Raw genomic sequence first — 22,507 nt, 5'->3', positions numbered from 1 at the left:
AAGTTAAACACCTAAGTGCACAGTGCAAAACTACTCAGTTATCATAATGTGCATTATCATGCAATGCAAAAGTACTCCGTTACCCATAATGCACCTTAACGTGCAGTACAAAAACTACACATTACCCATAATGCACCTTAACATGCAGTACAAAAGCTACACATTACCCATAATGCACCTTAACGTGCAGTACAAAAACTACACATTACCCATAATGCACCTTAACGTACAGTACAAAAGCTACACATTACCCATAATGCAGCTTAACGTGCAGTACAAAAACTACACATTACCCATAATGCACCTTAACGTACAGTACAAAAACTACACATTACCCATAATGCACCTTAACGTGCAGTACAAAAACTACACATTACCCATAATGCACTTTAACGTGCAGTACAAAAACTATTCATTTCCCACAATGCACCTTAATGTGCGGTACTACACATTACCCATAATGCACCTTAACATGCAGTACAAAAACTACTCATTACCCATAATGCACCTTAACATGCAATACAAAAACTACTCATTTCCCACAATGCACCTTAACGTGCAGTACAAAAACTACTCATTACCCACAATGCACCTTAACGTGCAGTACAAAAACTACTCATTACCCATAATGCACATTAACTTGCGGTACAAAAACTACTCATGTCCCACAATCCACCTTAACATGCGGTACAAAACTACTCATTACCCATAATGCACCTTAACATGCGGTAAAAAAACTACTCATTACCCATAATGCACCTTAACATGCGGTACAAAAACTACTCATTACCCATAATGCACCTTAACTTGCGGTACAAAAACTACTCATGTCCCACAATCCACCTTAACATGCGGTAAAAAAACTACTCATTACCCATAATGCACCTTAACATGCGGTACAAAAACTACTCATTTCCCACAATGCACCTTAACATGCGGTAAAAAAACTACTCATTACCCATAATGCACCTTAACATGCAGTACAAAAACTACTCATTTCCCACAATGCACCTTAACATGCAGTACAAAAAATACTAATTTCCCACAATGCACCTTAACATGCGGTAAAAAAACTACTCATTACCCATAATGCACCTTAACATGCAGTACAAAAAATACTAATTTCCCACAATGCACCTTAACGTGCAGTACAAAAACTACACATTACCCATAATGCACTTTAATGTGCAGTACAAAAACTATTCATTTCCCACAATGCACCTTAATGTGCGGTACTACACATTACCCATAATGCACCTTAACATGCAGTACAAAAACTACTCATTACCCATAATGCACCTTAACATGAGGTACAAAAACTACTCATAACCCACAATCCACCTTAACTTGCAGTACAAAAACTACTAATTTCCCAGAATGCACCTTAACGTGCAGAACAAAAACTACACATTACCCATAATGCACCTATAGAATTATTACTGAAGTACCTACAATGCACCTCATGCAATATGTGCAACACAAAAGTAACTCATTATCATGCAATTTAGCATGCAATGCAGTAATACTTTATTACCCATAATGCACCATTACAAGCCATGCAAAACTACTGGTTGGCCCTAATACAGCTTAATCTGCAGTATAAAATTACTCATTACCCATAATACACCTTTATGATCGGTACAAAAGTAGTTATTACCCGTAACACTCCTAAAGAATAAATTCTCAAGTACCCCATTACCCATAATGCACCTTATGCAATGCAAAAAGTACCCATAATTCACTTGTACATGCACTGTAATCTCAATCACTGCTCATCTGTGCGTCTGTAGATGTGAAGCAGGCGTTGATCCAGTGGCAGGAGAGGATTGATTTCGCTCATAAGCTGCTGACGCTGCTGAACTCTTACAGCCCACCGGAGCTGCGTAACGCCTGTCTGGGTGAGTCGCCACATCCATGAACCAGATTTCAGATAAACAGAAGTAGCAGATGAACGTGATCTGAATGTGCATGTTTATCATTCTCAGATGTTCTGAAGGAGCTGGTGCTCTTGAGTCCTCATGACTTCCTGCACACGCTCGTGCCCTTCCTGCAGCACAACCACTGCACCTACCACCACAGCAACATCCCCAGTGAGTCCCGCCAGAACCTTCATACACACAGCACTGATCATCATCATCACGATCACGTGATCTCTAACACTGTCTGTGTGCGTTTGCAGTGTCGTTTGGCCCGTACCTGCCCTGTAGAGAGAATATCAAGCTGATGGGCGGGAAGAATAACATTCGTCCTCCCAGACCGGAGCTCAACATGTGCCTGCTGCCCTCGATGGTGGAGACCAGTAAGGTGTGTACGAGACCAGCGCATGAATCCTGTCACACGCTGAGCTTTAGTTATTCATCGACTGTGTTTTGTGTTTCCTGTAGGGTAAAGATGAGGTGTATGACAGGATGTTGTTGGACTACTTCCTGTCCTATCATCAGTTCATTCACCTGCTCTGCCGAGTCGCCATCAACTGTGAGAAGTTCACAGAGACTCTGGTGAAACTCAGTAAGGATGCTTCACTCTCGAAAGCTCTGTTTGACTCTGTGTGTGTGTGTGTGTGTGTGTGTGTGTGTGTGTGTGTGTGTGTGTGTGTGTGTGTGTGTGCGTGTGCTGATGGTGTTTATTCACTTGTGTGCAGGTGTGTTGATAGCATATGAAGGACTTCCTCTACACCTGGCTCTTTTTCCAAAACTATGGACAGAACTCTCTCAGTCTCAGGTAAAATCTCCTCAACATGTGTGCTGAAGAAATAAGCCCCTGGAAGTCATGTGTTACAATGATTTTACCACAGGTTAAGCATGATGAGATGTGGTGCCTAAAACTATGGCAAAAACATGCATAGTTTTGATGTAATAAAACAATAAATAATCAATTCCGTATCAAAACTAAACTAAATTTTACAATTCCGTAAAATTGCTGTCATGCCTAATTTTTTTATATATTTTTTAAAACATTATTATTATTATTATTATTATTATTATTATTATTATTGTTGTTGTTGTTGTTGTTGTTTTCATCATCATTACATAGCTAATCATTCATTTATAGCTTTGAAGAATTTTATTTAAAATAATTATTATTAATAATCAATTTAATATCAAAACTGTGGTAAAATTACTATGATGCATGGCTTTGAATTATTCTATTTTAGCAACAGTAATTATTATTTTTATATCTCTTTATAATAATAATAATAATAATAATAAATTGTAAAATTTTAACAGTTAAGGGTGTAAAAATAAAAAAACAATTCTTCATGTTACATATTACCATAATCACATTTTAAGCACTAATTACACAATACAATATTTTTAGTAAATAGTAATAATAATAATTTATATATATTATAATTTATTATAATCTTTCCTTTACTCCTCTAATATTTCCTATCTATTTATAATAACAAAATATATACAAAATATATATAGTTTTTTTTTACTTTTAAATATAGTTTTTATTTCCAAAAGATTTGTTTTTGTATATATTAATAATAATAATATCTTTTCAAAGTGCTCAGACACTTTAAATGAGACGCACAGCAATAATCACACATTAAGTAATTTAAAACGCATTACATTACATTACATTACAGTGTAATTTTTAATTACACATTTATGTATGTGAGTTGGATTCCTTATATGGGCGACACTATATTTCAGAGGCATAATTATGAAAATAAAGCTATTTCATCCAACCAGAAGTGAGAATCTGATGTGTGTGTGTTCTGGTCTCTGTCAGTGTGCGATGGCTCAGTCGTGTGTGAAGCTGTTGTGTGAGGATCCAGCATTTGGAGAATACATGAAATGCATCCTGATGGACGAGAGAAACTTCCTCAACAACAACATCGCCTACTCCTTCCTCACCTGCTTCTTACATAAAGTAAATACATGCACATCTACTTCTCACGCAGATCTGATGTAATCATGGGTTATCTCCACTTAGTTTAATGCTATTCTGGAGTTACTACACAACTCACTTGAATACTTGATGTTGATTGGTCAATTCTGTGGCCAAAAATATAATTGACTGTTGTCCCAGAAACGGTGCTAGTTTTGTGTCTCATGACGTAATTACAAACCTTGTTCAATGCAAGTTACACCAATTGAAGTTTATTTTGAAAAGTGTCTTTGCTCTCTGACATTGAGCATCTCGTGCTGCTGTTTAAAACTTGATTTGTGTGTGTGTTTAGGTGCAGGTGCAGGTGTTATCAGGCCAAAGCTGCTCGAATCTCGTCAATGTGCTGGTGACCAACCTGCTGAACGAGTACCACAGCCTGCAGCCTGAGCTGACCAATCAGAGAGCAGAGTTGAGCAAGACCAGCAGCCTCCTGAACGCAGTCAGTACAGCTTCACCTCACGTCTTACCCATCGCTCCAGAGCTCTTTATTCATCCCTCTCTCTCTCTCTCTCTCTGTCTGTGTGTCTCTGTTGAAGATCTGCGTGCGCTGCTGCTGGTGCTGTCAGTTTACGCCCCTCAGCAGCTGGATCCTGCTCTAGGTCCGGCTCTACAGGAGCTGCTGTCCAAATGCAGACTGTGTCTGCAGCACCGCACCACATTAGAGATGGAGGCCAAGGAACGAAAAACTAAAGGTGTCAATACACACACAAACACCCTTGTTTCACTGCCATGCAAAAATAAAAAATAAAAAGTAACTAATAACAATAATACTTTTATTTAAAGAGCGTTTTTCAGGGTACTCGACTTTAACAAGTATTATTTAAAAATATTAAATATCTTTAAGTAAATATTTAAAAATAAATAAAACTTGTTGGTATATATATATATATATATATATATATATATATATATATATATATATATATATAAAATGCTAGCAACATCTAAAGCTACAAGAAAGGAAATATGCATTTCTTAAACACCACGGCTTTGAATTATTTAAAATATGATATAATATTTATTTAATTAAATATAAAATAGTAGCAACAGCTAGGGGTAAAATAAGAAACTTTTTTACATCTTACAAATGACTAAAAGTACATTTTAAACAGTGATTACATATTGTAATTATACATAAATTTAAATGTATGTAAGTGGGTATTATGCATAATGTGCACGTATTGTTGATGACATCACCGGGTTCATTTTATATCTCGGTCTGTTTCGCAGTGGACGAGGAAGGCGTCACTCCAGTGAAGCGCCGGCGGGTGAGCAGCAGTGCTGAAGATCGGCCGGCAGACAGCGTCTGTCCTCCATCTGCTTCCTCCTCATTGGCTCCCTGCTCGGAGCAGAAGGCGGAGCCAGGGGAGGCGTTAACACCCACCAGCACTTCTGACACCGAAACCCGAGACTCCTCCCTCATCGACCCGGGAGTGGAAAACGACCCACCCTCTCCTGACAGCGCGTCCCTCGAGGAGAAGAAAATGGATGTTTCTTCTTCTTCTTCATCATCTTCGTCATCATCCTCCTCCCTTCCTGAAGCGTTTGGCCGAGCGGACGAACCTCCACCACAGATAGCTGGAAGAGAGGATGAGGAAGAGGAAGATGGGCGGAAGGAAGCGCAAGAGCAGGAGGCAGAGCCAGAGCGAGAGGAAGTGCCCTCCACTTCCTCCTCCTCCTCGTCCTCCTCCGCTGACTCAGTGCTTTTACTCTCCAGCCTGCCTGATGCTGCCGAAGGGCGGAGCTGCTCGCTTCAGGAGGCGGAGTCAGGTGGGTGTGGCCACGCCCCCGCACAGGATGCTCTGGAGATGCTGTCACGCACAGTCGAGGCCACGATCGCTGTGGTTGCCAAACTTTCAAACGGGAAAGGAGGGGCACGCCCCTCAGCTTTGTGATGTTGCTATCGCGTCCCTCCTTTTTCGCATTTCACATTTTCATGTTCGCCATGCTGTTCAGTTTTGTCTTTTTAAGAGTAATTGAAGTGTAACTTTTTTTTTTCTTTTCCCGCCCTTTGGCCTCGCTCTTTATCTGTTTTAGGTTCCAACACAAAACGTTCTGTTTTCCGGTTCCAGAAAACTGAGCTCCGCATTAATTGTACAGAACGAAAAAAACAACTGGAGCGTATTTTTGTCAAAGGGCAGTTTCTTTTTTTAAACTGTGATTTTGTTGGTTTCTTTGTTTTGAAGTGGTTTGTTTTCGAGGCTGCAGTGAAACAGGGAAAAGGTTTACAACGTTTTAGACCCATCAGTGCATAATTTAATTTGCGTTTTTATTCACGTGTATTATTATTATTATTACGATTGTCTTCTGTGCCAGTTTTGTACTTACAGATGTGAGGCTGAGAAGGCCTTGCTGTTTTTTTTTCTTTTCTCTCTCTGTGGTGGATATCAAAAACTATGTTTACTTTGTATATTGAAAAGAAAGAACGAACCACAAGAACCTTGATTCTGTAAAGAATCTTCTAGATGTTGCCTGGCTTTGTAAATTAGATGGTTAAAAAATATATATATATATATAAATATATATATATATATATATATATATATATATATATATATATATATATATATATATATATATATTTCTGTTTGATGTATGTATACAGTATATATCCATTCAAGCGCCATATACTGTATATATAAATCTACTGTGTATATACCTACGTTGTGTATATAGAAACTTACGGTGCTCTTTTCAGGCTCAGAACATTTGTGGCCAGAATATTGCACATTTGATGGAACAGTTGGAGCTCTATTTTATTTACCGAAATACATTCCATAATCTATTGGATGTCATTTTTGCGTTCTCTGTATTTGATTTCTCTCAGTCTTTTTGTTTTGATTTATTTTAATATAGGATATAACTTAATAAAATTTTAATGATTTAATTATAAATCAAGTCCAAAAAGCAGGTTGTGAGGTGATTTTTATTATTATTTTTCTTTCTTCTGAGTGTAACTAGTGGCTGATGGCTGTGTTTGGAATAGAATACTGGTGTACAGCATACTATAGTGTACACTGCATACTTCCTACCTTTTTTTTGCTGTAAATGCATCAAACATTTCAAATGGTAGTAATGTTGCCTTGTTTAATAGAAGCAAATTTAGTTTAATTTTAGTTTTCATTTCAGAAATTATTACTGTTTATTTATATATATATTTTAATGCAATTTTTTGGCGTAAATGCCTCAACATTTGCCATTCAGGTCGGATTAATCTTTAAAGAAGAAGAAAGGAAAAAGTACAAGTATGCTTTTCTGAGCACAGCCCAAAGCACAAACTGGTTGGAAGTGTGCTGGATTAAAACTCAAAAGTCTCAGTTGTGGATTGACCTGTGATAAATACACACACACACTTTGGTTAAGAAACATTTTTTTAAAAGTTTAATCATTCTAAAAAGGTATTTACATCAAAGATATAAATTAAAAGCGTTTTGATACACAATCATAAAGTGCAAAAGCCTACTGTTATTTGTGAGCAGGTTTTGGGACATTCAAGTCCCTTTGTAAAAGACCACATTGAATATTAATTATCAAAATGCAAGGCAGTTAAATGTACTTGTTACTTAAAAGAAAAGAAAAACATGTATACGAAGAATATGTTTGCTCTTTTCCAAAAATGGGTGAGTTTAAGACGGCATCTTAATTGAAACCTAGAAGTGACCGATATTGCACACTCTACATGGGCAGCAAGCATAAAATGTTGAGTAAAACTGACAATTTTTCATTATTAACTGAAAGAAGTATATTTATAGTCAACATTTCACTCTGTCTTGTCACAATGCATTATGGGATTAGCTTGTATCTTTTGGAATTGCCTTAAAATGCAACTCACTAAGTTTTGGAACAGAGATTTAACAGTGATCAGAATTCATTTGAAAACTCATGAAGTCTTCTAATCCATCAGGATGTTTTCATAGGGCAGAGATGCTGCTTCCAGTTTTCAAATCTGTATCATTTTCGGGATCTCTTTCAAACTTGCGTGTGTTACTGAACTCAACCTGAAAAACAACATTTGTAATAAGCATTTGTACATGCAAGCTTCTCAGTTCCACAGAATGCTGGCTGAATTCTAATTCTGAATTGAGTGCTTTACCTCGTTGGCTGCTTCTTTTTTGCTATCAACAGAAGAAACATGTTTAGTCAAACATCTCAGAAAAAAAAACTGATGCATATTTTGTTTTTGAGATCAAATTTTTTAAACGTGTGTATCTTGGCATCTGCTCTTTGACAATATAATTGTTTACCTGGTAAATTTAAGACCACTGTCAAAACTTGATCTGATCTCGGTTCTGCCAATATTGAAGCTCTCTTTGTCAGAATCTGTGTACTTCATTTTCTTATTCCTGAGGCAGCAAAAACAATGTATATATGTAAAAATATTTATACACTTGGAAAAAAGTTTCCCCCTTAAAAATGAGTAGTCCTTCGTTCAAAGTCAACATACGGTTTAATCAGTAACCACCAATAAGTTACCTAACGAGATAGACAGTTGTCAGAGTGATAAGTCCCACAATGCTTATAGCCAGCAGAACACTGAGAGCGATGAGTGCTGCTTGACTGGAATCTTCAGAATTGTTTCCAGAACCATCCTCCACTTTGAATTCCAAATTGGAGCCAAACACCTTCTCCAGTTCCACTTTTAAAGCATTTTGATTACTCTGCAGTTTCCTGTGGGAGTCGACACAATTCAGATCCCTCAAACTCGCATTTAAATTACATAGACTTTTGCTTCAGTGGAAACCAAGTAGGCTTTAAAAAAAAAAAAAAAGTGAAATAATTAATGAATGTATTGCATTTCTAACGTACTCTTTGACCTCCGTGGCTTCAACGACAGCACCACTGGAGTCCATGGAGATGAAGCTGATGTAAGTCTTGGCTGTAGATTCTCGGAGAATGGTGCGCATCTCAATCCCATCCTCAGCTCTCACGCTGAGGATTTTCACAGTCAAACCTAAAGCTTTCTTCATGGAACTAAGAAAAAACACCAATTAAACATTCAGTATGATTTGTGAATTGCAAAAATTCAACACAAAAACGATTTTCAAGTAAGAGGGATTCTTGAGGTCAACTGACCAAGTTATTGAGATTATAAGTGAATAATGATGTCAGTTTTAGTCTTTCTCAGTCAAAGTGACTTTAGAAGATTTGGAAAATATGTATATGTATTATTTTATTGTATCTTTTTGGAGCTTGATAGGCCCATGGTCACTGTGAAAAAAACTTTCAGTTTGTCTTGCAGTGAAAAGTCTGCAGCATCAGGTTTGGAATAATGTGACGGGGAGTAAATAGTGACAAAATGGGTGAACAATTTGGACACTGTCTTAAAACACAAATTACAATGATTAAATTTCCCTTCTGTCCCCATGCAAAGTGGGCTGAGAAATGGCAATTCTCCTACTCTTCAGTCTCTGGTATCTTCTTCTCCACTGTGAACACGGGCTGGTTTAGAGAGAGGACCACGACATTGTCGCTTTCACTTTCTTTCACTGTGAACTGTTGGTGGAAAACATGAGAGCTTGTTTTCATCTTTTCAGTTTTCACAGTTCTCAGTCACAATGCCCTTGGTAACTTGAAAAAGCGTTCTATTTCTTTTCCCCTCCCTCCCTCTCTCTATTTCTTCTTACCTCAAGTTTTGTGGTTGTGAACAGTCCATGTTTATCAGTGGCTTTAGCCTGTAAAGTGAACAGACCGTTGCCAACACTAGAAGCATCCAGTACATAGATCTGACCAGTGTTTGCCTCCACTTCCACCAGAGATGTGGACTCCAGTAGTGAATACAGCAAATCTGAGCTCTCACCAACATCAGGGTCTGATGCCTGAGGGACACACGACATTTCAACCACTTAGATTAACCTCCCAAAAAAACAATTACAGTCAGTGTGTGTACATTCATTGCATTTACAACTGATGTCTATGAACTCTTTTGAAAAGCACCAGCCACGTCTGAGATTCACTTACCTGGACCTTCACTATAGGGAATTTGTATGGGGTGATACTGAAAATTTCGGCCTTATATGTTTCAGTGTCAAACACAGGAGCCTCATTTACATTCTCAACCTGAACACTGACCTGAAAATTAAGAGAGAGTAAGTCAAGTGCTACTATATATAATTTGGCTTTAACATGTGTTGGAACATCAAGACTTAGGCCCGAAACACATTCTACGCAAGTATGTGAACACAAACTTGTCATTGCATTCTTACATTTGTCAGAAAGCAATTCATATTGCTGCAAAGTTCTTTGTGCATTCTCAGTGTTGCATCAAGGGGTGCTGTTTCCTTTAGTTGTTTTCTAGGACACCTACTCAACATAGTATTTTAGCTATCTGCCATTGGTGTTTGCATACTTGTGTAGAGTTTGTTTCTGGCCTTAGTTTGTAGTAAGAATAGTACCATTGTCTCTGCAGTGTTTGGAGGAGTTCTGGAGTCTATGGCCTCTACGGTGAGGATGTACAACTCCTCTTCCTCCTTGTCCAGTGGTCTGACAGCTTTTATGGTTCCTTCCTCATCCACAGAGAAGACATCCTCATGTGACTTCATGTTATAGCTGACTGTAACCAGTGGACTCCCTGGGAATGCCTTGACTTTGCCTACTATTGTGGCCTCAGGTTCATTCTCCTTAATTTTGAAGTTGTAGGATGAGTTCTCAAAAGCCACATTCTCAGTGAGAGAGGAAATTTTGAAGTAGATCAAGACTTCGGCTACAGAGAGAAGAAAGATGTTAGTTTTGACATGTTCATTGGATCACATTTGAATACTGAAGGGGGGGGTGGGGGTTAACTAAGAATAAACTCCTCCCAAAGAACTGTTTATTTGCAAACATTATCTGAACTGTTTGAACACAATGTTCACAGGAATAATTCAAAGGAATTATGCAAACCTTCATCAGACTGTGCTGGGGTTCCATGATCTGTCGCTGTAGCAGTAAGGGTGAGCAGCATGTCTTCTGTGACATCACTTAGGTCAGAGGTCAGAGTGATGTCTCCTGTTTCAGCATCCAGTGCAACCATGGAAGACTCTTCAGCGAAACTACAGAAAGACAACATTCATGCATCTGTCTCAAAAAAAATGTCATGTAGGTAAGTGTATTTTTATATTGAAGAGTTTAACTTTTCTAAACGGAAGCTTAGTTATAAGTATGAAAGTCTTGAACTTACCTGTAGCTAATGATTGCGTTGGATCCAGCATCTTTATCTGTGGCAGAGAGGGTCAGCAGCACCTCTCCAACCTTGGCGTCTTTAACCAGAATGCTTCTGCTGTAGGTGTCAGAGCTGAAGACTGGAGCGTTGTCATTGACGTCTGTGATACTAACCCTCACTGTGGTGATGTTCTGCAAAAATAAACACAAGCAACCCTTTTCTAGTACAGACCAAAAGCCCATATTTACAATGTTTAACTTAAGTTTTGTAATTAGTATCAGGTATCCAGAGGTTGAATATTGAAACAAAGTTGGATCCACAGTGCAATATCTTAGTCAATAGCAGCTTAGACTGGTTGATCATCTGTGCAACATAAAAAAACACTACCTGGAGTTTGCTTTACATGTCATGTAGAGAGGAAAAAATATTAAATATGATATAAATTTAAAGCAAAAGTAGCCAACCCTGTTCCTGGAGGGCTACCATCCCCCAGAATTTAGCTCCAGCCCTAATCAAACACACCTGAACCAGCTAATCAAGGTATTTTAGGATTAATGTAAATGTCCAGTCAAGTGTGTTGGGGACAAGTTGACGCTAAACTCTGCAGGACAGTGGGCCTCCAGGAGCAGGATTGGAAACCCCTGTTTAAGAGCAAGGGTAGACAACCCTGATCCTGGACAGCAACCATAGACTGTATAAAAACATGGACATAGCTCAAAGTGGCAGCACGTCACTCGCGGATAATCGAAAATGGGTAAAAAGGTGGGAGCAGGTTGCTGAAGCAATGCCCACCTAGCTCGACGGCAGTGTCAGCAGCGGCAATCCACCTGTCACTCAAGTGTCCACGCCCTTAATTATGCAGAACTTTAAGGCATAATATAATTTAAACAGATGAGTTATAAAAAAATTCACCCCCCCCCCCACAGTTGTCATGAAGGGCAAAATTAGCTCTATAGACCAAAATAGTTTTTTGAAACAGGCTGTTTCTGCTTTTTTCTGCTGTAAAGTTGGGCATTTTAACATGGGGAGTCTATGGGACTGACTCCCTTTTGCAGCCAGCCTCAAGTGGCCAGTTGACGAATTACAGTTTAAGTCACTTCCTTGTTGGCTTCATGAGAGAGAGCGGGAGGTTGTCGCTTGATTCCAACCCTGCTCCAACACACCTGCCTGTAATTTTCAGGTGATACTGAATACCTTTGCCTGTTTTAGGAGAACTTAAGAAGAGGTGGAGATCAATGAGGTGAAGTTTACTCTCCATGGGCAGGTTTGGACACCCCTGTTTTGTAAACTCAGATGAACTCAACTTTGGCAAAAGGTAGCTCCCCAGGAGCAGGGCTGGTTACCCCAGCTTTAGAGCGAACTTGAATGTTTTTCTAGTTCAGGTTCAAGATTTTTTTGTTACATTGGCAATATGCACCAGTAATCTGTAAACAGACTGTGGAAATACAGTCTGAGGTTGTGACTAAGAATGTACCAGTAAGTACAATAACAACTGTATTGAAGTTTGATCATGTTAATTCTACAAAGAAAAGAAAATTACATTTCCCTGTGGGCTCCCATGATCCACAGCAACAATGACCAAATCATACACATCTTGTGTCTCTCGATCCAGCTCCTCAATAGCTAGTAGGGTCCCATCCTAAAGGGGAACAGCAAATAAATATAAAATAATAATAATAAGAATTGAATCTGACAATGCTCTGTCATTGGTGTAGTTCCTCACATCTTTGAAGCTGAAGATATTACTGAAAGAAGAAATAGTCATGGTGACACGTCCATTTTCTCCAATGTCAGAGTCTGTGGCTGAGATTAAGCACACCTCTCCAGGTGATGAGGGAGTGTACACACCTTCCTGAATCTCAATGGGCTCTGGGAGAGGAAGGAATTGTGGGTTGTTGTCGTTGACGTCCAGAACAGTGATGGTGACCTGAGCTGTGGAGCTTAAACCATCAACAGGCAGGTCTACAGCTATTACCTAAAGAGGACAATGCAAGTATCCCACTTAGAATGAATATTTATCCTGAACATTTTGGTTCAAGAGATGAATGTGATAGTTTTGTACCTCAATGTTGTATTTGTCTGTAGTTTCTCTATCCAAGGTGGCATCACTCCTGAGAGATATTACTCCTTGATTGCTGATAATGAAGGTATCGCTATCCATGATAAACTGACCTTTAGAGAACCCACCCTGATCGGAAAGAAAATGAGAAAAGGAAAGTTCATCAACTTGGAATGTTGGCTTGACAAAGCTATACCTGGAAATTTACAAGGTGAATTTGAAAGTTGTTTAAATATTTTGTAGTTTAAATACTTGAGCAGTTAGAAGAGAGACTGGGACCTGTTACATATGCCTTGTATGCATGACTTAGCTGTTCCTAAACTTTTCAGAGTAATTGGTAGGAAATTTTGTCAAATTGTTGATAGGGTGGCTAAGGTGTTCAGGGGCACTGCTATGGTTTCTGGGCCCCCTGAACAGCATATTGACTTGGACGCCCTTGGTAGAAATTGCATTCCGAGGGGCTTGGGTTGTGTTAGGCCCCCCATCTGAACAAGGCCCTTGGAATCATCCTAACCATCCCCCAGTTACGCCCCCCCTGAAGGTTACTGAGTTTTAAGTTGACGCTAGAGTGTTTGGGTGGTAGCTGAGTGTTGCTAAGAAGGTGCAGATGTTCCGATGTAGTTTCCATGCAGCTGCAAGAAAAATGAGTCAGAGCAACTCTGCAACTGCTTAACATGGTGTATATTAGAAGGCTATTGCTATGTGGTTGCTAGTGTTTCGAGTTGATTACTAGAGCATTGCTAAGGTCTTCTGGGTGTTTGCTAGTGGCATTGGTTAATAGGGGGTTTCTCGGTTGTTACTAGACTTTAGGGGAGAGGGACTTTTCTTACCTCATCCTCATCTGAAACTTCCAAAGATTCCAGAGCAGTTCCACCTGCAAGGTTTTCATAGACGGACATGTCATACTGGTCCTTACTGAACACAGGAGCTTTATCGTTTACATCCTCAACCCACACAGTTACCAAAGTACTGCCATTGAGAGTGGGGTTTCCTCCATCTCGTCCCTCCACCTCTAGAGTGTACCGCTTAGCTTTGCCGTAATCCAGTTTTCCAGCTAGGCTTATGGAACCAGACTCTTCATCAATGGTAAAGACGAATGGTGTCGAAGAAGGCTCCTGTTTGACAATGTGATAAGTCACAATAGCATTTTCACCGTCATCTTTGTCTGTTGCCATGATGTCTATGACACTTGTTCCTACTTCAGCATGCTCGGACACTGTGGTCTCATACTGTTGTTTGGAAAATATGGGAGCATTGTCGTTGATGTCAGTCAAGGAGATGTCCAGAGTGGTGGTAGCTGAACGTGACGGGCGACCCTGATCTTGGGCAGTGATCATTAAGCGGTACTCATTTTGGGTCTCCCTGTCAAGGGGAGCTACTAGGGTTATCACCCCTGTTTCTTGGTCAACACTAAATCTCCCAACACCTCCCAGGATGGTGTATCGCACTTCACCATTAAACCCTAAATCCGCATCTGTGGCTGTTACGGAGGTTACATCGTCTCCCACCGTGTAATCCTCTGATATTGAGACAGTAGCAGGGTGAATTTCAAACTCTGGACTGTTGTCATTGATGTCCAGCACCTCAACCAGGACTGATGCCTCATCCCGGTTAGTTCCATCTGATATCGACACCTGCACAGTGTAGCTGCTCTTCTCCTCAAAGTCTAGTTTGACTTTGGTCAAGAGAACACCTGTGTCCTGGTTTATAGAGAACTTGTCGGTTTCACTCTCAACCCTTAAGATGACAGGAACCATAGGATCAAGGGACAGGAAGTCAACCTGTAAACGAGAGAGTACACATTGGTCCATGATTAGAACATTTACCAGATTTCCTCTGTTTTTTTTTTTTACTGTATGTGAGAACTCAAAATTGATTAACATTTAAAGGAATGCATGCCATTTTCAAAATCTTCTGATTTTTAGTATATTATGATTCTTTCAGTCTGTTCCTCACACAAAGCTGTCAAATAACTTTAGAAGACTAGAAATATTGTGTAAAGGTTGTATGGACCACTTTGATGGTCCTTTTATGGAGTCCGTTTTGGAGATTGACAGTCACATGGAAAACAAAAAAGCTTGCACACCACTTGTGAATTTCTTCTTTTTGTATTACACAGAAAAAATATGTTTGAAACAACATGAGGGTGAGTAGATAATGACAGAATTTTTCATTTAAAAAAAAAAATGTTTTTTGAGATATGTGACTGTCCTCGAAGACCCTGGTTGGAGCTTTGACGCTTGCAAAATTTCAAGTAGATTTGATCAAGGAATCGGAAGTTACAGCCAAATTCATGTTTTTCCTATTATAGCGCCAACAAGTGGCCACGCTCTGCCATTTTTTGTGTGTCCTCATATTGAGTCCATAAATTAGTGTACCAAGTTTGGTGTAAATATCTCTGTGTTCGTATTTCTTTAAATCAAGATTTGTTTGTTTAGATGGTTGTAAATCAGCAGACCATTTTATTGTCATCAAAGGTTTTTTATTTCAGTTACAGGGCCAGTGCCTCTGGAAAGAAGATCTGATAAGGAAACTGTTTGTGCTGTAAGGACCTTCACGATGTCTGCATCTGCCTGATCCTCCTCTACTTGTCCCTGGTAGGTGTCCCGAAGGAACTGAGGGTGAGACTCTCCAGGTGCCTTGACATTCACTATTGCAGAAGTTGATCTGCTTATAGCACCTCCTAATGGTATGAAAAGAAAGTGCAGTGGTTTTTAAGCCAAAAGTAATGTATGCACAGCCATATATGCCTCCATCAAATGCCTTCCAAAACACCTAGATATGAAAACTTACCATCTTTTGCAGTCACATAGAGGGCAAATTCAAGGATTTTATCGTCCACCAGGCCGATTTCTTTAACTAGTGTAATCTCCCCATTATTCTCATTAATTTCAAAATGACCTTTCTCATTTCCAAACACAATGGAGTAGCTGATTTCCCCATTTGAACCTTCATCCAGGTCTGTTGCTTCAACTTACATGAAAATGTACGTATATTTAGTATACAACTTCTTTCCAATGTTTATGGTATAGTAGTCATCGTATAATGAAATTATGAATCCTCTGAAAATGTACTAAAATATTGATCGGATTGGAAAACATTTAAATGACTCAACAAAACAATGATTCATCACCTTGACAACCTGCATTCCAATAGTCTGATTGCTGAAAACTTTGCCCTCATACTTGGAAGTTGTAAACTGTGGACTGTTGTCATTCTCATCCAGGAGGACAATGGTCACATCTGCTGTTGCTTTGTTGGTGGAAAGAGAGGTTTCTTGTGCTTCAACCTAAAAAAAAAAAAATCGGCATGCTTACAATGCAGCGGTACTTGAAACCAATGTGATCACATGATTCTTCATTGCACAAAAATCATAGTGATATCTAATGATAAAATGAGCCGTATCGTTACTTGAAAACTGAAGCTATTTGTGGTCTCTCTGTCTAGGTCTGCAGATCTTTTCACCAGAATAGTTCCATCAGGGTTGATGGAAAAAGGGACGGAGTCTGGAATAATCTGCAGTGTTCCCATAAATCCTCCCTAGGGTGAAAGAGGTCACTTAGTAAGTTCTTGTTTCAATTATTTTTTTTTGTTTTTCAATCACTTAGTTTTTTCAATCACTTTTTTTTTTTTTTTTTTTTTTTTTTTTTTTTTTTTTTTTTTAGGAACAGTACCAGGTCTAGGTCAGTGACTCTTGTCTGAAGCACAAACTGGCCCTGTGGTGAATTTTCTGGAATAGACTCTGTGTATTGATCCTTGTCAAATTTCGGTGAATTGTCATTCTCGTCCTCAATGGTGATGGACACCACAGCATTTGCTGTTTTACTGGCATCATCCTGCTGAGTTGCCTATTTTGGGATATAATGATTAGAAAACACGAACAACCAAAATACTAAGAATTCTTCAGATTCATTACATCAGCCTAATCTTTAATAATTGAATGTGTTTAGAAATGTCTTATACCTGTATGTAAACCATTATCTTCTCAAATTCCTCTCTGTCCAGTGCCGATGTCACAGAGATGACCCCAGTACTTTCATTAATATCGAAGTTGCTCTGATATTCTTTAGGATTAACTGGAACAAAAATGTGGATATATGTGCTTTGTTATTATCAGAAACTATAAAGTACTCGTTTTGTCAATTCCATTTTACTATGCTTGACTATTTTTGGTGGCATTTTACATCCCTTCATATTATCAGATTTAAAATGAGACTTTCATCTCTAGCTCTCCCACAGTTATTGAGAAACTATATTTGGAAACAGGTGGAGGAGGTTGCTTAGATTAGGACGTATGTCATGTAGGTGTGTTGTAAATCTTCTGTTAACAGCACCTGCTGTTATGCTGTAAACTACAGGTTCGTTGATGCCTGTGTCGCCATCTTGAGCTTTTATGGCCTCAGGAGTGACAGCTGACAGTTGTCCTAACTGTGCATGGACAGGAAAGACATAAAGGGTTTTATTTGTGGGGCCAGACACGTGTTTTAAGCATTGATCTTGTTCTCTGAAGTCATTTACCTGGTTTTCCTTAAAGGATGCCTCATAGAGACTGTGATCAAAAGAAGGGTTTAGATTGTCAAAATCTTCAACTGTTATTGTAGCTGTTGCAGTGTCACTAAATCCTCCTATATCCTGCAAAGAAACATAGTGTTGTGTTACTACTTTACTTTAAAATTATAATTAATCCAAAAATGAAAATCTCTTCATTTATTCTTGGTCCCCATCCACTTTCACTGTATGGAAAAAAGCAGCTTGGGCATTCTGCTAAGTATCTACTTTTGGGTTCCGTGTGTGAGTTTCTGATGACAGATTGAAATATTGAAATATTCCTTTAAGAAATAGACTACTAAATCTATCAAGTATAGTGATCAAAGTGATATGAATGCAGAACTGGTAGGATGTCAGAGTTTTTTCTTTACTCTTGCTTCCACAGTGAAGGTGTACTGTTGAACATTGTTGTAGTTCAGACGTTGTTTCAGCCTGATGTAACCGTCATTTCTCACTTCAAATTCATCTGGTACTGGAGGCTGTTAATAGAGGGGAAGTGATGAATTAAAATGAGGATATAGATAAGTTAATGGACACAAACTGAGCCTACATAGCAGTTAAACAATGCAGCATATTATATCAAATATATGAGAATTCTTCATGCCTTACCAGTATAGAATATTCAATTCTGTTGTTTTCTGGAGAAACGTCTGCATCTTCAGCCCTCACCCTGAGCACATTTGAACCCACAGCCGTCGTCTGCAGCAAAAGACACAGTTTACTACAAGATGTGAGATCTCTACAGCTGTATAAAGCCGTTACATTATACACACCTCTGACACTGATGTGCTGTATGTCTTGCTCTGGAAGATCGGAGGGTTGTCATTGAGATCCAGAACGTCTAATGTTCGGATGTTTTTTAGCTGAAATTATAGTCAAGGTTTATTTGCTGAATCTTTATTTATATAAAATTTGTCTTATTGGGTGATTTGATTAAGTTATTGTGTACATAAACATACCCCTGTGTTTAAGCAGGTGACTGAATAATATAATTTCTCTCCATACTAGAAGAAATAAAACATACAAAGAGTGAAAAAATAAACTGCAACACAATCAACTGTGAGAATGGGTAAAACCCAGCAGAGACTAACTGACACTATACCAACTCAATGAATCAGTGAGGCTGGAACAAACCTCCTTTAGTTCATCAGCGTCCAGGGGTTTTTTGGTCTGTATAGTAGCGGTTGGGTTTCCATCAGAATAAATCAGCTCCAGAAATTCCAAACCAATAGGAAAGAGATGTGCCTCCAACACCAGACGATCATCAGGTCCGATATTATTGATAATCTCTACATCTCCTGTAAGCCAGATCAAATACACATTCAAATATATTCTAACATACAATCAAATAATAAATAATCACGGAGCAAGCAAAAGCATTTTAAATTACCACAGAGGGATGTTATGAAATATACAGTACAGGTCAAAAGTTTGGAAACATTACTATTTTTAATGTTTTTGAAAGAAGTCTCTTCTGCTCATCAAGCCTGCATTTATTTGATCAAAAATACAGAAAAAACAGTAACATTGTGAAATATTATTACAACTTAAAATAATAAATTTACTATTTGAATATACTTAAAAAAAATAATTTATTCCTGTGATGCAAAGCTGAATTTTCAGCATAATTACTCCAGCCTTCGGTGTCACATGTAACATCCAGTCTATCACATGATCATTTAGAAATCATTCTAATATTCTGATTTATTATGAGTGTTGGAAACAGTTCTGCTGTCTAATATATTTGATGAATAAAAGGTTAAAAAGAACTGCATTTATTCAAAAAAAAAAAAATTCTAATAATATATATTCTAATAATATATTTTCTTTACTATCACTTTTTATCAATTTAACACATCCTTGCTGAATAAAGTATTGATTTTATTTAAAAAAAAAAGAAAGAAAAAAAATTACTGACCCCAAATTACAGACCAGCAGTGTATATTGTTATTACAAAATATTTATATTTTAAAAACATAGCTTTTTTTTTTTTTTTTTTTACTTTTTATTCATCAAAGTATCCTAAAAAAGTATCACATGTTCTGAAAAAATATTAAGCAGCAGAACTGTTTCCAACTTTGATAATGAATCATCATATTAGAATGATTTCTAAAGGATCATGTGATAATGATCCTAAAAATTCAGCTTTGCATCACAGAAATAAATGATAATTTAAAGTATAATAAATTTAAAAACAATTATTTTAAATTGTAATAATATATCACAATATTTTTTCTGTATTTTTGATCAAATAAATGCAGGCTTGATGAGCAGAAGAAACTGCTTTCAAAAACATTAAAAATAGTAATGTTTCCAAACTTTTGACCTGTACTGTATTTTAATAAAAACATACTACTACTAATAATAACAATACAAAAGTTTGCTTGCAAAAGTGAAAAAATGCATGTAATATTGTAAACTATTCAGTTAAAGTCATGTAAGCATATCTCACCTTCATGTCCCTCCGGAACACTCCCTATTCCGATTTCACTTCCAGCTGCACAGTTTATCTGTGTGGAAGCTTAAACAGCAACAAGTAATTGGTTTAAAGACCTAATAGACCGCTGAAAGCCTACATTCAGTACTACAGACAAACTCAAATCACACTTAAAAACATGACATTATAAAAATTGGCCAACATTTTTATTTTCAGTGTTTTTGCTGATATGCTGGTGACATGCTTCAGCTGTCATTCTAAATCAAATCAGCATATTATCTGGTTGCATAATGAATATTACTTTGTTAAAACTCATCTTATCACTTCGAAATATAACTGTTATACTAATATTAAGTTATATTACTTGTCCTGACAAGCATTTGACTTCATTAGACAGATATAAATCTGACTTACCAGTATCACTCCATACACCATGAATATGCAGAAAAACTAAAATAATTAAAGAATATAAAGAAAGTGAAAATAATGCCATCTTTAATTCACAGTCAGTGCAGCTTGTATTATGAAGCCCGGCAGTGAAGTGAATGACTATTCCTTCTTTAAAACCTCTCTCTGAGCGGTTCTTTATTGTATGTCATAAACAGTTATGGCCTCTGCTGTAAACAGGTACCAAAGGTGCTTCATAGAGACCCATAATACAGGATTGATGTGGGAGGGACTTTACAGAAATGATATAATGTTACAAGTTTATCTAAGATTTTGAACCTTTGATATGGACCCTTACTTGATATCGTTCTACCATTTCTCATGCAGTGGTTTCAGTCACTCATGTCTATTCGTGTTTATTATTATACAGCCTTTTGGAATACTTCGTTCTGATTGGTCAGTCGCAACATTCTGATGTCAAATGATCAGTACAATTTATATTTTCTGTTGTCATGGCAACTGATTTCGTATGTTGTGAATACTGAACAGTCAATGGCTCATTATAATAAAACAAACACGTTCCTATCTGGGATGTGACCAGCCTGTCAGGGTTTATTATGCAATAATTAAATGTACATTATTCCTTCCTTTATAATAAGCACTCATACATTGTCATAAGACCTTTATGCTGGACTTTGGCCTGCAATTGAACAGGCTGTAAAGATACTTAAAAACAATGAATAATTCACACCCTGCACTGCTATCCACCTTATTCTATGTTGATAATGCTAACAAAGATTATCTTATCACTGCTTATGATCCTTATTTATCAGAACCAGTGTTAAATATATATATATATATATATATATATATATTACATCAACATTTTAGTTTTTTGCCATTATTGGCTATGACGATTTAAAGGCAAATACTGAGATCGTAAAAATTATGACAATAAATCTAGGAATTATTGGATTGTTGGATATTGTAGGGGTTGAGGCATCAACAGTAACTAAGTAACTAGCTTCTTTATGGATGGTAACTGTAATATTATTACTGAAATCTTATTAGTAATTAGTTACACTACTAGTTGCTGGAAAAAAGTAATATTATTAAAGTAACTAGTTACTGCCCAACACTGCTCCTAGCAAGCTTTATGAACCATTGTTGTGTCTAAAAGTGTTTGTGTTAGCCTTACTGTTTTCATTAAAAGCTTCCAGTGATCAGGCTTATATTTATTCTGAAGCTAAAGTCGAAGATTCAGAGTGGGTTTCAAACCAATCACAGCGGTTGTGGTCTGTGTAGATGCAACACATACAGTATAGTTACTTTGTCATATTATCATTATGGGTCTTTTATAAACAGACTTAACTCACAGTTTATTAAAAGAGACTAATAATAATTCTTCCATCATTTTTCAGAATACATGTACATCATCAAAAGTAACAATTAGACCATTGGTTGAATATATGTTATGTGAAAGGTGTAAAATTCCAAACCAAAGCAACCGAATTCCTTAATTGAGGGTCTTTTTATGAGACCTTTATTGAAAGGTAAATGCAATGGTCACTTCAGGAAAGTGATTTTAGAATTTTTTTTAAAAATGACCTGAAAATGTAACATTTAAATATCCTTAACATAACAAATTTTAAAAGTTTATTAGTTTTTACCAAATGCCAAATGTGATTTAAAGACACAGAGGCTATATTTGAAAAAGAAAAAAGACATTTCCTTTACAAAAATTATATGTTATTTACATTTAATTAAAATTACATTTTTATTTACATTTGGCAGTCTCTGTATTCCTTGGGAATCAATCTCATGATCTTGGTTTTGCAAGCACCATGCTATGCATTATTATGTGTAATGTGTGGAGCAGAGTGAAGGGAATTCGTCCTGTGTTGTGTTGTGTGTTGTGCCTTGAGTATGTTATTGTGATAGCACACATACATCTCAGAAAGGTCTATTTGATGTGTGCAATTTCCTTTCAGATGTATTTAGCAAATGTTTTTAAGATGTTTGATGTAGAATATATGTA

The 22,507-nt window shown here is 37.4% G+C and overlaps 2 protein-coding genes across 3 annotated transcripts in view; one reads left to right on the top strand and one right to left on the bottom strand.

The window, feature by feature from the left end:
* Nucleotides 1-7,217, top strand: part of LOC109052084 (ubiquitin carboxyl-terminal hydrolase 34-like) — a 47,957-nt gene extending 40,740 nt beyond the window's left edge. For both annotated transcript variants that reach the window (XM_042763200.1, XM_042763190.1), the window contains 9 exons: nucleotides 1,791-1,898; nucleotides 1,986-2,090; nucleotides 2,180-2,304; nucleotides 2,385-2,508; nucleotides 2,642-2,721; nucleotides 3,742-3,882; nucleotides 4,193-4,339; nucleotides 4,436-4,592; nucleotides 5,131-7,217. In XM_042763200.1, the coding sequence (XP_042619134.1) occupies nucleotides 1,791-1,898; nucleotides 1,986-2,090; nucleotides 2,180-2,304; nucleotides 2,385-2,508; nucleotides 2,642-2,721; nucleotides 3,742-3,882; nucleotides 4,193-4,339; nucleotides 4,436-4,592; nucleotides 5,131-5,795 (1,652 nt within the window). In that variant the 3' untranslated portion in view covers nucleotides 5,796-7,217. The remainder of the gene's footprint in view (nucleotides 1-1,790; nucleotides 1,899-1,985; nucleotides 2,091-2,179; nucleotides 2,305-2,384; nucleotides 2,509-2,641; nucleotides 2,722-3,741; nucleotides 3,883-4,192; nucleotides 4,340-4,435; nucleotides 4,593-5,130) is intronic.
* Nucleotides 7,218-7,258: 41 nt separating this feature from the next.
* On the bottom strand, nucleotides 7,259-20,652 carry LOC109052079 (protocadherin Fat 4-like). Its single transcript, XM_042763208.1, has 30 exons — nucleotides 20,497-20,652; nucleotides 20,098-20,166; nucleotides 18,780-18,943; nucleotides 18,605-18,649; nucleotides 18,419-18,508; nucleotides 18,255-18,344; nucleotides 18,017-18,124; nucleotides 17,616-17,729; nucleotides 17,432-17,525; nucleotides 17,061-17,173; nucleotides 16,772-16,945; nucleotides 16,509-16,637; nucleotides 16,231-16,386; nucleotides 15,891-16,071; nucleotides 15,650-15,780; nucleotides 13,928-14,878; nucleotides 13,101-13,226; nucleotides 12,762-13,013; nucleotides 12,579-12,677; nucleotides 11,057-11,229; nucleotides 10,780-10,928; nucleotides 10,293-10,600; nucleotides 9,859-9,969; nucleotides 9,525-9,716; nucleotides 9,299-9,393; nucleotides 8,707-8,871; nucleotides 8,374-8,568; nucleotides 8,145-8,243; nucleotides 7,994-8,015; nucleotides 7,259-7,898 (listed from the first exon to the last, which is right to left on the bottom strand). The coding sequence occupies exons 1-30, from the start codon at nucleotides 20,573-20,575 to the stop codon at nucleotides 7,812-7,814; spliced, it is 4,761 nt and encodes a 1,586-aa protein (XP_042619142.1). The 5' UTR covers nucleotides 20,576-20,652; the 3' UTR covers nucleotides 7,259-7,811.
* Nucleotides 20,653-22,507: the final 1,855 nt, after the last annotated feature.

This window comes from Cyprinus carpio, chromosome A1 (genome assembly GCF_018340385.1).
Source record: "Cyprinus carpio isolate SPL01 chromosome A1, ASM1834038v1, whole genome shotgun sequence".
NCBI classification, from domain to species: Eukaryota; Metazoa; Chordata; class Actinopteri; order Cypriniformes; family Cyprinidae; genus Cyprinus; species Cyprinus carpio.
The sequence above is the reverse complement of the archived record's forward strand: the minus strand, read 5'-3'. Positions and strand labels throughout refer to the sequence as shown.